Here is a 15,368-nt window from a genome sequence, read left to right on the forward strand (position 1 = left end):
ACAGCAACTGCTCTTGTAGTACATTTAAATTGTAATCTTAGAACCTTTATTGACACCTTTAAACTTTAGCAGCTCCTTCAGATTTTTTATTAATGTAGATTATATAGAAAATACATAAAATAGGCTATATGAACTACTGTATGTAAATATGTAAATATACTACTTGGTCCACAGTAATTTCCAGCAGGGAAAAATCTGTTTATGTGCCACCACCAAAATAACAAATGATACGACTCTGGCCACCCGTGTGACACCACAGAGTTATACCGCTTCTAACTGAGGAACTGGTTTTGTAGAGCCACTTCTGCCTAGAAAACTGAAAATACGCAGGCTTTATGTGTTTGGCTCAAAGGTTTCTTTTATAATGTAAAACTCAAGATAAGCCAGATGCTTAGTTAAAGATTTTTGAAACTCAGAAATTCTCTCTTCCTTGGTAGTAAAAGAAGACAGAGAGCTTTAAAAACTATCCAGGAACTAATCTCTGTCACATTAAGAAAGAAAGAAAAAGTGTTTTTTTCATGACACTGCGGTCGCGGGAAGCACTGCGGGAAGCGTATCTGTAACCGGAAGGTCGCCGGTTCGATCCCTGGGCTCTCTGTCCTGGTCGTTGTGTCCTTGGGCAAGACACTTTACCCTACCTGCCTACTGGTGCTGGCCAGAGGGGCCGATGGCGCGAAATGGCAGCCTCGCTTCTGTCAGTCTGCCCCAGGGCAGCTGTGGCTACAACCGTAGCTGCCTCCACCAGTGTATGAATGCGAGAGTGAATGAATAGTGGCATTGTAAAGCGCTTTGGGTGCCTTGAAAAGCGCTATATAAATCCAATCTATTATTATTATGAGAACTCTTGGTGGCTGGCCAGGGTAACATTGGTGAACGTTGGGTGGAAAATTGATCAATTTGTGTGGTGTTTTTGGAAATGTGTTTCCACAGCTTCAGTGGAAAATGTAATGTTTTCATTGTAAAATTACACCGTTTGTCCTCAATAACCCTAAATGTTTTGGGGTTTGTTTGTTTTTGTTTTATTGTAAATTTACAGCTTTAATCGTACAAATTGTTAGTGTTTTCCTGCTGAATTTTACACTTTTTATCTTCTAAATTTAAAAATTTATTCTAATTTTTTTTGTCATGACTTTGGCACTTTTTTGTAAATTTACAAAACTGATTTTAAAAAAATTAATGTTATCTCATAAATATGTATTTTTTTCTGCTAAATGTACTTCTTTAACTTTTTTTTAATTTAAAAGAACTTTTCTCGTGTTTTCTCGTGAATTTCTTTTTTATTCTGTAAATTTACAACTTTAAGCTTGAACGATGTGAGGTTTTTTTTCCACAGAAACAAAAGTTGTTTTTTGTGAAATTCGCATCCTTTTTACGGAATCGTGTATTTATTTATACCTAGTACACCGTGGTGACTATATTCCATTTTGTTTAGAATATTTTATTTTGAAAGCATTTACGCACACTTCCGGCACCGAGGTGAATTTCTGCAGCCTGAACTCCGAGCTGATTGTAGGCAGCAACATATCTGCTCTATTGAGTGCGCTGATGAGCAACACTATCATCCGAGGAGGATCATGGACTAAACATGGCCCACAATAAGAGCTTTTTCTTTGAAGGTAAGCCGTGACACTCTGCTCCGTGCTCCGGCCGCCCAGCAGCTTTTTTACCCACACACAGAGGCAGGTTCTGGCCGCTCTGGCGTTGAACACCATCGGTCCAAATTACGTGTGGAACACCAGCGAGTTATGGCTAGCATTAGCTCGCTGTTTAAACACATTTATCCTCACACACACGGGGTTGAACTGAGCGCTGCGAGGCCGCGGGCACAGACACACTTCGGGGCCCAGAGGGGGAAGTTGAGACACGTGCAGTCCAGTCCGATTCGGTTCAGTTCTGCGGGCTTTACTGGACTCTGGGCTTGCACAGTCTGAGCTAGCGACCCCCTCGTTAGCGCTGACGTTAGCTGGGTTTGCAGTGTTCAGCGACAGGCCTTCCTGTCTCTGCTTGGCAGCTAGCTCTAACAACACGTTAATACAACAGGAGAAAGATGCAAAAACACCCGAGTGACACACAGAAAAGCGGCGAAAATGACACACGCAGCGCCCAACCTAGCAGGGTAACACCAGCCCAAGATGTTAGCATGCTAACTGTAACATTAAAAAAATGTAAACATTAACCCACCGTGCTTTCTCTCTGCCCTTCAGCTTAAATTCAGATTGAAAATTGAACTCTGAAGGGCTCCCGTCACTCACAGCCAGGTGGTTTACATATGTCGGTTAATGCCTTGCTCACCGGCTTTCTGAAAACCACACAAAACAGATTTTATCTGAAGGTGGTGCCAAGCAGTTAAGCTGTCTCCTCATGAAGCAGCCCTTTTTTTTCTTTTTTCTTTTTTTTACCCTGGAACAAAAAATAAAACGTATATCTTTTTGTTGTTATTATTGGGGGCATTTATTTATGTATTGTTCAGCCCATCCAGTATGTTACATATGGCCCGTGAGGTTTGCTGTTATCTTTTTCTCATTGAAAAGACTGAGGTTTAAAAGGGATAATTACATTAGTGAATAATAAAATTCAGATAGACTCAGCAAGTTTATTTTGGTCGATTGTTGAGAGTTAGGAGAACATTTCATAAAAGCCAAAAATCACATTTTAGTCCCGCAGGCTTGGGGCATTGTTTTTCTTGGCTCGTGGGCATTCAGGGGCTGATTGGTCATGTTTTACTGGGCTTGGGATATTACACCTGCAAGCGCAGTTGGTCTGAGCTACCTTTTTGTTAAACAGAAATATGTGCTGAAAAAAGTGGATTTTTTCCAGCTTTTGGGGACGTTGATGAACAAAAAAGGCCTTGTTTTGAAGTAAATGAGGTCAAAAAGCACCCTGCTGGTGATTTTCCTTTATCTTTGGGAGGCAGCAACATTTTCTGTTTACAGGGAAAACCTTATTACTGTTTCGATTAAAGCTTTGCAATCAATCAAAATTCAAACTCAACTGGCTTCCAACAGTGATTAAAATAAGATGATTAACGTCGTTCATCTTTAGCTCTTCTCTGAATCCTCAGTCAAACTCCCATAAACAATGTGGCAAGTTCATTTAAGCTTGAGCCAAAAATGGTATTTAAACCAGATCATTTGTTTTTAAATGATTTCATTTCAAGAACTCTGTCAAGGAACAACAAACATATAATAATAACTTTATTTTGTGTAGCATGATTTAAAACTCTCAGCTAAAAAGTGCTTTGGTTTGGATTAAAAATATATTTAACAAATATATGTAAATTATCAGTGTTTCAGTCATTGTTAGATATACACACACACACATTAGAACAAAAGCCGTAGACAATGGACAAAAGAATAAAGAGAAGCTAACCTATAAAATAATTGTTTAGTTCTTGTTAGTAGCCGAGCTACAGTGTTAAGGACCAGTTGAAGATGAGCTAAGGAGGACTGAGAGATGCATGTCAAACAGACAGTAATCGAAATGGGAGAAAATTAAAGCGTGTACTGGAAGTTTCAGATTATTTGGTGTCAGTAAAGGACTGATTTTAGTGATATTCATTTCATTCATTTAAGAAACAAAGACTGGATAAGCCTTGAGATGTGAGCTTTAAATTTGCACTTCTGGTTAAAAATGACAGCAAGGTTCTAAGTAGATGATTTGTTGGCGAGGGGGCGGAAGAACATCAGTTTTGCCAGGATTGAGAAAAAGTAAATTTGAAGACGTTCAGTCGTTAATGCCAGTGATTGAGGTAGGAGAGTCTCTTAAGGTTGTTTGGATTAACAATAAATTACAGCTATGTATCATCTGCATAGAAATGATGCAAATTGTCTTTGAAACTGTCCTGGGGTAACATATACGAGGAAAACAGTGTTGTTCACATGTGAGGGATGCTGATGACAACCTTAATTTTAGTTCTGAATTTTTCTTTTCTTCTTTCACTAGTATGATGGGGGAAAAAATGTCAGAGATGCCAAACCAGTTCTGTAATCTGTCAGTGAGTTTGGTATGGCCAGAGATGTTGAAGGCTGCAGATAAGTTAAGATTGGGCCTTCATGACTCCCAGTTCATTCTTATCTCATCCTGGACCTTCATGCAGCTTCTCAGGTCTTTCTGTATTGAGTTAGTTTTTCAGTCTTTTAACTGCGACCTGCTGGGGGTACATTTAGATGGGGCAGGGTGGCGTTTTTAAAAGCAGGTGGAAACCCTGACCTGCTTTTTGTGCAACTGAACAATGGAGTTGGGGTATGCATCTGTTGACAGATGGGAAATCCAGAAAGTGCTGCAGAAGTAGAACAAAAAGTTTGAAAGTGCTCAGATCAGTGCAAAGACATTTGTTTACACTAAAAACAGCTTTAGTTTTAATCTCTGTTAGTGCAGCTTTTTGAGACTGTGAGTTAACTACCCCACAAACTGCTGTAATTCTTTTTTTTATTTAAATACAAATATAGCCTATATTGTAATTTAAAAGACTAAAACTAGCACAGAAACAAAAAAAAATCTAAACTGAAAAGAGAAAATCTGCAGGCATCAACTGAAGCCCAACTGGCCTGAAAACAAACTCAAAATGAAATAAAAATTAACGCAAATACTAAATACAGGTAAACGTAGGAAAATAGTTGTTAGCATCGATACCCCACCTGGCTTTTTAAATCAAGATCAGAATAATATTCCCTCCCTTCCTGCTTAATCTGGGAAATGTCATGTTCTTAAAAAAAATCTCAATCTTAGTAGAGGAATTGCAAGCGTTGTAACCCTGAAGCTGCAGGCCAGGATTTGATGTCATGCTGTGGATCTGTAGAAACCGATTTCAGGACTGTGCTTGAAGTGTTTCAGGTGAATGAACTGGGTGTTTATTATGGGGGGAGGAGGGTCCCTCTGAGCTCATTTATGATTGATAATAAGCTGTCAGCTGCTCAAACATCTGTTTGGATAATTCCTGTGTGACAAAGATGCTTCCCAACCCTCTATCGTGGATTTGTCCTTCAGGAAATCTACTGTTAGACCCCCTGCAGTCCAGATAAATGAGCGGAGTAAACCTCAAAGAATTGAAACGGCCTCGACTCCCTGTTTTCTGGGGCATTTGTTGTGATTTATGAAGCTGGGAGACGGAGCCAATGTGAAGCTTGCAGAGTGTGTGTGCGGGGTCGTCTCTATTAGCTGGAAGAGATAGGAACAGGCTCAATTAGGTTTGTGCAGGATTGAACTAGATGAGAGGCAGCTGAGGCAGGGGAGCTCTGGAAGAGTAATGTAATATGTGCATTTGAATTTTAGCTTCTTTTTTCCCCCCTAGTCATTTAAAAAGACCCATAAAATGGATAAGTCACTAAAAATAGAGCAGTGTTTTTCCTTACAAGATGAAAATATTCAGCTGCTTGTCTCTCCTAATCCTGGCCTCAAGTTTTATGCGGGACACTTGGGGGGCAGTGGCCTCAGAATTAGTGTTTGTTGGCGGTAGAGCTTTAAAAAAGCATGCCTGTATGAACCAAGGGGACCTAATTGTTTAGCTGCTGGGCCTGCAGCCAGACGGATAACCTGCATTAACATGATGCCATCAGTTTGTCCACTTTCTGATCCCCTAGATGGAATAAATCAGCTGAAATGCAGCCTGTTTAATAACTGTTAGGTTTGTTTTTTCCTGGTTTACTGAAGTAAAATTCTTCCACCTTTTGAATTCCCTGCTGGGTGCTGTGGTTTTGAAATCCGCTTCAAAGTAAATCGGTTAATTTTTGGGGGGAAACAGGAAGTCAAGCGTTTGTGGCGACATCCAGCAGATGTTTTTGCATTGGTATTTGTCTCCGGTGTTTTTGTTTTTGGTCAGTGATTCAAACTAATATGCAAATTTTAAAAATATTTTTCTCCCTTGAGGAGGTTGAGGGACACACAAACACCAAAATAAGGTATTAATTCCTAAGAAGGTTGCATGTCACAGCATGACAGAGAGAAGGCGCGAGTTTAACAAAACAAACACAAAGGTGAAGAAAAACGCGCAGCTGACATAAAAGAAGCTCCGTTCCCCTTAAACTTAATATGGGTATTCACATGTTTAATGAGACTTCGTGGAGAAAGCTGGACGCTGCTTGAGGCTTAAGCTTCTTGTTAAAGGATATAGTGACTGTTCCAGGATAAAAGATGGCTCTAAGCCGGTTACCTTTCTAACCAGCAGCCGCTTGTTTTCAAAATGCCACCTTTCTGAGAAAAATTTGAGCTATAACTCAGTTTTCAGAGTATGTACTGTATTTTTAAAAATGTGTTCTGTGAACAGTAAATCTCTTTGAAAAGCCTCCCAGATTCTGTTTGCCAGGCTGCCTGGAAAAACAGATTTTTATTCATTTTAAATATGATTGTGCAGCTGTTTATTTTAACCCCATAACTCATGGATAATGCAGAGCATGGACAGCTGCTCACTGTGTTTTATCACATGAAACCTGTCAAGTTAAGGTCACTGGTAACAGACTACTTGCATATGTTTCTGTCAGTAACACACATCAGACTCGCTGAGTTTACTGTCACATGTAGTGACCGCTGAAGGTCCATCCTGAGATGATGAATCCACAGCAAAGCTTAGCTGGAGGCATTAAACTGCCTCTGACATTCATTCATACATTCACAGACATCAGTGACGTCTTTACGCACTACAAACCTCTTTACCTCCAACCTTCAAGACTTGGTACAAACATTTAAAAGCAGTTTTGTTTGTTGGAGGAAATGTCAGACATCTTCTGCAGGACTTCCAGGTTATTCCCACTGATTTGAATGTAGTTTCCAGTTGCTCGTAAAATGAATGAATTCTACTCTCATGTCACAGGTTATCACATTTGGCATCTGTTTAATAATCTTTATTTAGAGACACAAATTGGCATCGTTGTCACACTTTCTCATTGATGCTAACGCAGTAATTAAGTCTGTAAAATGATTAGAAATTTGCTGTTTGATCACACTTCATTGCAGTGACGTGAGTGTATTCCTGTTGTCGCCACGCTGCAGCAGGTTCCCGTCTTTGCTGATTATTACCAAGCTTTTCATATCTTCTAGGTGAAAGGATCAGCCCGTGAATTGCGGGGCATCCTGTAAATGGTCATTTCAGCTAATGCCTGTGTCTTGTTTCCGTGCACTGACATGAGTCTGATTTATTATTCAATTCAAGCCCTGGATAGATCAGAGACCAGGCGAGATGGAGGGTACAAGCACAACTGGAGCTTTTCTCTTTCTGGTGACTGTGAAGAGGAAAGGAGACATGAGTAAGCACTTCTCCAGCCCTCGTTTTCAGCACCACCATCAGCACTGCACTGCACATACAGGAAAAAGACCCCAGTGACACCCCTGCTGCTGACGAGCAGCCTATTCCCCACTGATTATGAGTTCAGTGGTGTTTTAGCGCAGCAGACCTGAGCAGTGTGCTATTGTAAACCTCTGCGTGCGTGCACATCCTCGCCTGCTAGGGTTGGACCGATATGTTGGCTAATATTAAACATCAGCGACCAGGATGGGTCGCAGATTTGTAAAGGCTTCCAATAATAGGAATGTAAAAAGCAGGACATCAAAGCAACTGATGATTAATTTCTATTTAATAATTGCTTAATGTTCTAAAACCCAAGCAGATGTTCTTTTAATGTCTTAATCTGAATGGGCAGTAGTCCAAAAACAACACAGCCACCATGTATACTATATACTGTCCTAACGCTAAAGAGGAACACGAAGCATTCCTCTTTAGTGTCATTTTAGGACTTAAGCTAAACTACAAAGTCCTTGTTAGATGGCAGGTAGAATGGGAGTTGGCACAAATACATAAGCACCAACAAGAAGAATGGGACAGTAAAGCGGGTCCTGAATGTTAAAGTGCCTAAAAATTTGTGACTAACTTCAAAACAGAGTCACCTCTGGCTCCAAAAACCAACATAGCAGCGGCTAAAATGTTAATTTTTTGACTAGTTTACCAGCCGACCCTCTGGGAGGCATGGGGCAAATTTATTTATTTTTTTTTTTTGGGGGGGGGGGGCAGCTTCCTGTGGATCTCCAGACAAGACTTGGTTTTCTACTAAACCACCATCATGGTTTTGAGATTACATTTGGTTCATTTTGTGCCTTTTTTTTTGCACTTTGCATGCAAAAGAAGAAAAATTTGTTAGTCAAATTTGAAAACCAAACTGGGTGCCAAAAGTCCCATCTGTCTGCATCTGAGGGATCATACGCCCATCCCTGGGACTGAGATTTGATCTAAAATTGCTGCTTGCTCTAACAATTTGAGTTTGAGTTTTATTTAAAGTTCCTCTTTTTAAAGTTACCAATGCTGATTCAGAAATCAAATCTCATCCCAGATATAAAAACAGTTTCTCTTCATTTATTATTAGTTGGCATATCTAGTAAAAATAAACTCAGCCTTTAGTGTTGAGATCACTTGTCTAAAGTTGAGGTCCACAACCTAAAACAACACACCCATTTAAAATTAAAAATGTAATAAATAAAAAATGGTGAAATGTTAGTTGCAGGTTGGATTACACCTGGAAGAATTGACGTAGCCACCAAGGCTGCGTCCACACTAGCCCGGATAGATTTGAAAACAGCGTTTTCGTCCACACTAGCGTTTTCAGTTGTTTTCACAGAGTTGTGCGTCCACTCTCGAAAACTGATACATTTGAAGACTGTGCGTCTTCAAATGTATCAGTTTTCCAGAGCGTTTTTCTTCAGGTAAAACGCCGTCTCAGTGTGGACGGGAGGCCAAAACGAGAGAAAACGATGTGTTTTTGTTTGAAAACGCATTAGTGTGGACGTAGCCCAAATTAAAAAGAACAAAAGCGTCAAATTGGAACAAGCTCATGTTTTCAGATTTTCATTGATTAAACTTTTTTTTTTTTTTTAAATAGCTTCTAATAAATTTTCTGTCTGCCTCTTAATTATCTCTGCTCAGTCTGTGCTAAAATGAAGGAATACAAATAGTGGAGTAATGAAAATATATCGGTCAAACCCTACGACCCACTTTGTCCCCATTAAAGTGCAAACGTGTTATTTTATACCCACACGGACACATTGAACAGCCTTTGACAGGCTGAGTGTTAAAATATGTTAAAGCCGAGAATAAACATGCTTTTCATCATGTCCTCTTTTCCTCTCAGTGCGAGTGTGGTGAGTGTGGAGGACATGGACCGGCAGCCGCTGAGCTCCCCTGAGGGGAAAAAGGTAAGCTACCCCTCTCTCTCTCTTCTCCCCGTCGCATTTCCTGACTCCCACCCGCCGGTGGCGTGGACTCCCAGCGGGCCGTGGTGCTCTTCGATCAGTCCTGCAGTCGGAGCAGACGATGCCAGAATCTGTTTGGCGCCCGGCGTGGCACCCGAAGGACCCCGGCGAGCTATGAGCTCAGGCTGCCGGGGCGTCGTGGGAGTCGATTTTAAGGGCAGCTGATGATGATGTTGTTGGGGAAAATGTGAGCTCTTGGTGGGCGTTGGCCTGTAGTGATTCTCTCGAGGATGAGCTTGCAGTCAACTGGATGTTTTTTAATTTTCGAGACTTGTGTGTAACATTGTCTTCATTACAACAGCGCTCATTTATGCCCGTTTCAAAACTAAATGAAGCCTATGAGGTTGAATGCAGGAAATCATAATTAAATGCATCACTGTCTGTTAATCAGTTTAAAACTGCTGTTGATGTCATTTTAAATGTTTTTTTCTGACCAGGAATCCAAAATGCTAAAAGGGAACATTAAGAAAATTGAAATTAAGAGAAATGACTGATTTTTGCTAAAAAAAAAAAAAATGACTGGGAACACAGATTTGTACTAAAAGGTTCAAAAGATTTGCCACAACTGTATTCTAAATTTCAGTGTCTTCAGCACTATCTGTGGCACTATTTGTCAGTAAAATACTGACAAATCCACCTGGTTGGTTGGTGGTGCATTTTATTTACAAAATAATATTTATCCTGTATTCAGTAAGATTTGAAACTAGCAGCTTGGATCATGCACTGATCAGAAGACTGTTTACTGATCTCAGAAATGAATTGAGATGTTGGGTGGTTTCCCCATACACTTCTATACAGGTGAACTTCCTGAACCCAGAGTTGCTGTCCCCCTACTGGTTGTTAGAAAGAATGCAGTTTAAAGGCACTTCCGTGTTGCTTCACATTTCAGATCTGGAAGCGAGTGATGTAATTCTCAGTGGCAGGAAATTTGTTGCATTGGCTTTCACAAAAGTGCAAAACTTTAAGGTTTACTGGTTTGTCTGTAGGCTGACTGTTTATCTTGTTTTGTCTCAAACTGCTGGCTTCCTTTTTTTTTTTTTTTTTTTTTTTTTTTTTGTAATAATAATAATATACGTCTCCTCTCTCCAGTCTCCCACTCTTAGGCACTTCACTCCCTCGGATTCCTTGAGGACGTATGAAAACCGGACGAATAATCACATGAAGCCTCTGACCAGGCTGGCACCTAAAAGGCTCAGGTATGCTGCGTGCTGTTTGTATAAGCTCTCTGTTTGCAGGCAATGGAGTCAGAAGTGACCACAACAGAGGGCGGAGTATTAGGTTATCAGATGATTGTAGCTTGGTTTGTTATAAACCTGCATCCATAAATCCCTTAAAAAGGCTCAAAGTCTCAAACTGCACAAAGTCTGATTAATAAGGACCATGTCAGTGGTTTGAATTCTCTGAAATGAAGTCAGGCCTCAGTGATAGACTGTAAGCCTTAATAAAGTATAAGTGTGTCATTAACATAGAATTAACCCCTTTGGCAGCTGGTGTGATGTGAATAATGGCTAAAATAGTTTCTTGTAGTGGGCTGTAAACATGTAAAGTTGGATGCTTGTGGAGCCTCAGGTGGCTGTTAGCAGAACTACAGTTGTTGACTTCACTTGTTGCCAGCAACAAGACGAGACACGGGTGAACAAATGGAGGACGATTTAAATGTTGAAGCAGCAGCGACGGAGGTAGAGCTGGTGGAGGAGGAAGAGGAGACGCTTGTTAACAAAAAAAATGCATCATCAATCGTTTGGCAACATTTTGGATTCAACAAGGATGATATTGATCAAAAAATTGTTAAATGTAAACTCTGCAAAAAGACTGTTGCGTCAAGTCAAGGTAACACAACCAACCTCTTCCACCACCTGCAGCACAAGTTTTTGTTTAAGAGTTTATAGTTTTCACTAGTCACATGGCAGTGCTTAGTATTTATTATACTTTTTTCTGTGTTCAATTGACATTTGTGTTTGTGACATTATTTGTTTACAAGTTATAGTACCTCAAGGCCTTAGCAGAGATAGGCCTTTGTCCATGATGGCATTACATTTGCACAATCATTGTTTACTTTGTGAATAGCCAATGTGAAACATATTTATTATTAAACTATTTTGTTTACAAGGGATATACATTTTTTAGAGAGCATGGTTACATATTGTATCCTACACTTTTTATTTTGTTCAGTTAATAAATCTTAACCACTAAAAGTACTTACTACTATTGTCTTCATTTATTTTCAGTGACATTTTACAGTCCTTTAAAGTGGTAATAATATAATTGCAATGAATAGGTGTAGGGGGAATAATATTATCAAAATAACTAGAGGAACTATGCTGCCTGCCACAGCCCCATCAAATGAAAAAAAAAACAAAAAACGTTTGGTTTTTTTGGCACTTGGGGTGGTTATCGTCCATTTATCGTTATCGAGGTTAACTGCTCAATTTATCGTGATATTGATTTTAGGCCATATCGCCCAGCCCTAGTCTCATTACTTGAAACTACAGGCACACTAAAGAATCTTTGGGGCTGAATGTGGGTAAAAATATTTTCAGAGTGAATTCGTGTTTTGTGTCTCTGTCTTTGTGTTAAAGGGTTAATGTGTTCTTTCTGTCTCTCCTGCAGTGAGGGCCCTCTCACAGTTGTGGTGCCGTCCATGTCCAACGGACCCACACGCCTAACGTCTGCACCTTCACAAGGAATTTTTATACAAGGGCGCCACTTTCAGCACGCACAACTGCCCTCCGCAATAAGGAAACCAGTCCAAAGGTGAGACAGAGCCAGTCCGAGCAACTTCTTGTACAACTGCAGATTTGTTTTTTATTTTTCTCCTTTTTTTTTTTCTTTCTGGCTTACTTGGAGATAGGGCTGTGCGATATGACAAATCTCATATCCTGATATAAGACCTTTATCGTCCAGACAACGATATTTAACACAACATTTTTACTTTTTCTGTAAATTCTGTGAATCTCGGGCAACTCGACTTGCGTGAAGTGGTTTCACCTGGATGATAGCTGCTCCCTTTTGCAGTCTTCTTGTATATGTGCATACATGTCACTCAATTACTGTAGCAAAAAATAATGGATGTAGACATTTTCTACTGTACCTGAGCACTCAGAGCGCTTCATACAGAGAAGGCTTTGGACTGCGTCCCTGAGTGTGTCCTGTGGGGGGTGCTGTGGTAGTGTGCGGCATCAGGCCTGTGGTAACGTGATGTTTGATTCTTGCGCAGCTACAACGAGTCCTCGGTTTGCTTTGATGCCGACAGGCTCAGACTCGTTCTACATTGCCTCTGGTCGGTGACTCTGGTCATAACTTCTGTGTGACAGAATTTCCTGGTGCAGCCCAGTGATGGAGCGGTTCTGGTCTTTTGTGGATGATGAAGTTCTCTTGGCTTCACTTTGTAGCTGAGAGCGATGTGGCTGGGAGGAGCATCGGCAAATGATGCCACGGAAAAGTGCCCAGTGTGAGGGAGCTGCTGGCTCAGCCAGAGGAGTTTAAGTATCTCGGGGTCTTGTTTGTGATTAGAGGAGGGAGCAGGAGATTTTTGCAGCATCTGCGCTGATGTGGATGCTATACCTCTCTGTGGTGGTGGAGCATGAAAGCCAAGCTCTCAGTTTAGTTGTTTCCCACCCTCACCCGTCGTCACGAACCGTGGATACAAGCACCCTCCAGAGTTTTCTTTGAAGGGTGTCTGGACACTTGGTCAGCGGGGGCTCAGAGTACAGCCGGTGCTCCTCTGCATCGAAAGGATGCATGGACGCCTCCGAGGTCCCATAAACACATCACGAACGTCTCCAGCACGCTCGATACTGCTGTTTATGTGTGAAATTTGCTTGAGCTATGACTTCAGGAATCGTGTTACCGGCCTCAGAGTGAGTGCTGCTTCTTACTGGAGTCATTCTGAAAAACCACCGTTTAGCTTTTACATCCCTATAATTCCACTGTTGGGAAACAGGCTGCGTAAATGTTCCTTAACTAGATAAAACTAAGCTGATGCTTGATAAGCATGAGATATTCTTGACAGTAGATGAAAGTAATTTGAATCTAAGAGATGTGCTCGGGTTCCTTTTATAGTCTTCCTGTGTGTAAAAGGAAGTGTGCTGCAGAGAAATAAGTTTAATTGAACTGCAGCTGCAGAAAATGAATTACAGTGCAGGACTTGATTGCATTAGTGAGATGTTTTTCTCTCTTGATTTTCATCTTCAAGCAGCCTTGATTTGAAGGAAAGGTAAGGCTTTGATCCGAACTAACCGGAGCTCATTTCATGGCCCTGGATCGTTGATCCTCTCATTTGTTTCTAAAGGTTTTTTGTTTGTTTGTTTTTGTGCTCAGCACACTTTGTCAGTTTTTGCTTTGCTTAAGTTTCATGACTGTTTGATGGAAACACTCTTTCCAGGAAAGTTACTCAGGGCATGTTTTTCACAGTTATTGTTTCATTAACGGTGTGAAGTGTTGAGGTTTTTCTGAATGAAGAAGGATCTCAACCTCCATAAAATACCAGACTGAAAGCCAAACTTGCTGGATGGTCTGTTTTACACTGTGTTGGAATTACTTTGTCACATAATTCCATTTAAAAGTGCTACCAGCTACAGCGGTCGTGTCACACTCCCCATATATACATAAAATTAAAAAAATTGGACCCCTGTGAAGCTGATGATCGGAGAAATTGTGCACATTGAAGAAGCACTCATGAAACTCGGCATATTTCTAAGATGTTTAGTTCTTGGAGCCTTTTGTTGACTGTTTGTTTTGTGCCGTTGGACGGTTATGAGAGGGGAAAATGAAGAACTACAGTCCCATCCAAAGATACTGGGACAAAATCAAATGTAAACGGCTCTGGAAGCTTTACTTGCATGCCTCTAGTGCTCGGTCTCCATCATAAATATCCCATCAAACACCTAAAACGAATTTTCTTCAGCCAGAGTGCCAAACCGTTCCGTTTGCAAAGTTGTACAACAGACTCTTTGTAAGTGCTCTCATCAGAAAACCTGGAATCAGTAAATATTTATCATTAATTGCTTCATAAATGACTTAATTTTTATGGCAGCATCTGTTTCTTGTGATTTTTAGCTTCAGACACTATCAGTCTCCGTGAGAGGTTTGTGTTTATTTTAAGCCCGGTTAAGCCTCTCAGTGTTCAGCCTGTTAATTATTTAGCCTGCGGTGTCTCCACCACGATCAAGATTATTTTTAAAGTTTCTCAATTTACAGAAAAAAAAAATGTCTGAAAGTCAGAGTGAAGATCTGGATTTGCTGAGAACATGAACTGCCAGCTTTGCCAGAGGTTACCAAAGTATTTATGTTTTGGTTTTTTTTGGTCCCCTTCTCCTGCAGAAACGACTTCTCCACCACACAGCAAACTCTCGAGGTAGACAACATCGTCCTCACCTGCCCAGAGATGCCAGGTAACCTCACAGCACACTGAGCGCATCGCACTGCATGTTTTTAAAGACTTTCCCGAGATCAGGCTGCTGGCGATTACAGGCAGTTGGCTGGTGTTGAGTTTCGACAGGCACGCTGTGTTCCCGTTGCCTGCAGAGAAAAGTGTGCGTGATGTGTTCGGCATCTGTGTGTGTAAGATGAGTGCTACTCGGTGTCTGTATTTGTGTAACGTTTGTGTAAGCGGGCTGCGTGTGTGTGCTCGCTGAGTGTGACAGCCAGCAGCGTCTGCAGGGCTACAGATCTGGGCTCAGCCTCCTCCTTGTTCCTGCCAGAGGACGAGGAGGAGGAGACCCAAGGCCTCCCACATTAATCCTCCAAGCTCCCGGCAGATGCAGGAAACTTAGAAAAACATTTGCTGAGCTAATAAATGCCAGGCTCTGAAGGCCATTGGGTTATTTTGCAAAAGATATTTTCAAAATAAAGTGTGACCTTGGAGAGGAAGGTTTTCTTATCAGTAGTTTAAATTTTGCTAGTTAAAGTGATTAAAGGAGCTCAGAGAGAATAAAAGAATTTCGTTACGTGCTGAGGCATGTTTCACTGCTCATAATAAAACGCTATGAATCAATATTTGGACACCTGTGAGCGCACCGAGCATTTCCACTTAAAAATGTACACTTCTCCAGTCTCACTTAATAAGATCATGTGGGACTGTTAGTACGCGGCAGCTCGTGCCCGCTGCACTAGTTCGCCCTGGGTTTTGCCTCCCA

General features: G+C 41.0%; 1 protein-coding gene across 2 annotated transcripts in view; it reads left to right on the plus strand.

Annotated features, from left to right (window-relative positions):
• The first annotated feature begins 1,459 nt into the window (after positions 1 to 1,459).
• The window catches only part of senp6a (SUMO specific peptidase 6a), a 29,724-nt gene continuing 15,815 nt past the window's right edge, over positions 1,460 to 15,368 (plus strand). The window contains exons 1-6 of one of the 2 annotated variants that reach the window (XM_026194821.2): positions 1,461 to 1,616; positions 7,145 to 7,238; positions 9,111 to 9,174; positions 10,321 to 10,427; positions 11,842 to 11,985; positions 14,554 to 14,624. In XM_026194821.2, the coding sequence (XP_026050606.2) occupies positions 1,586 to 1,616; positions 7,145 to 7,238; positions 9,111 to 9,174; positions 10,321 to 10,427; positions 11,842 to 11,985; positions 14,554 to 14,624 (511 nt within the window). In that variant the 5' untranslated portion in view covers positions 1,461 to 1,585. Of the gene's footprint in view, positions 1,617 to 7,144; positions 7,239 to 9,110; positions 9,175 to 10,320; positions 10,428 to 11,841; positions 11,986 to 14,553; positions 14,625 to 15,368 lie in introns of both variants that reach the window. The other variant, XM_026194822.2, reaches the window with a different exon arrangement.

The sequence above is a fragment of the Astatotilapia calliptera genome, chromosome 15, assembly GCF_964374335.1.
Source record: "Astatotilapia calliptera chromosome 15, fAstCal68.1, whole genome shotgun sequence".
In the NCBI taxonomy this organism is placed as follows: Eukaryota; Metazoa; Chordata; class Actinopteri; order Cichliformes; family Cichlidae; genus Astatotilapia; species Astatotilapia calliptera.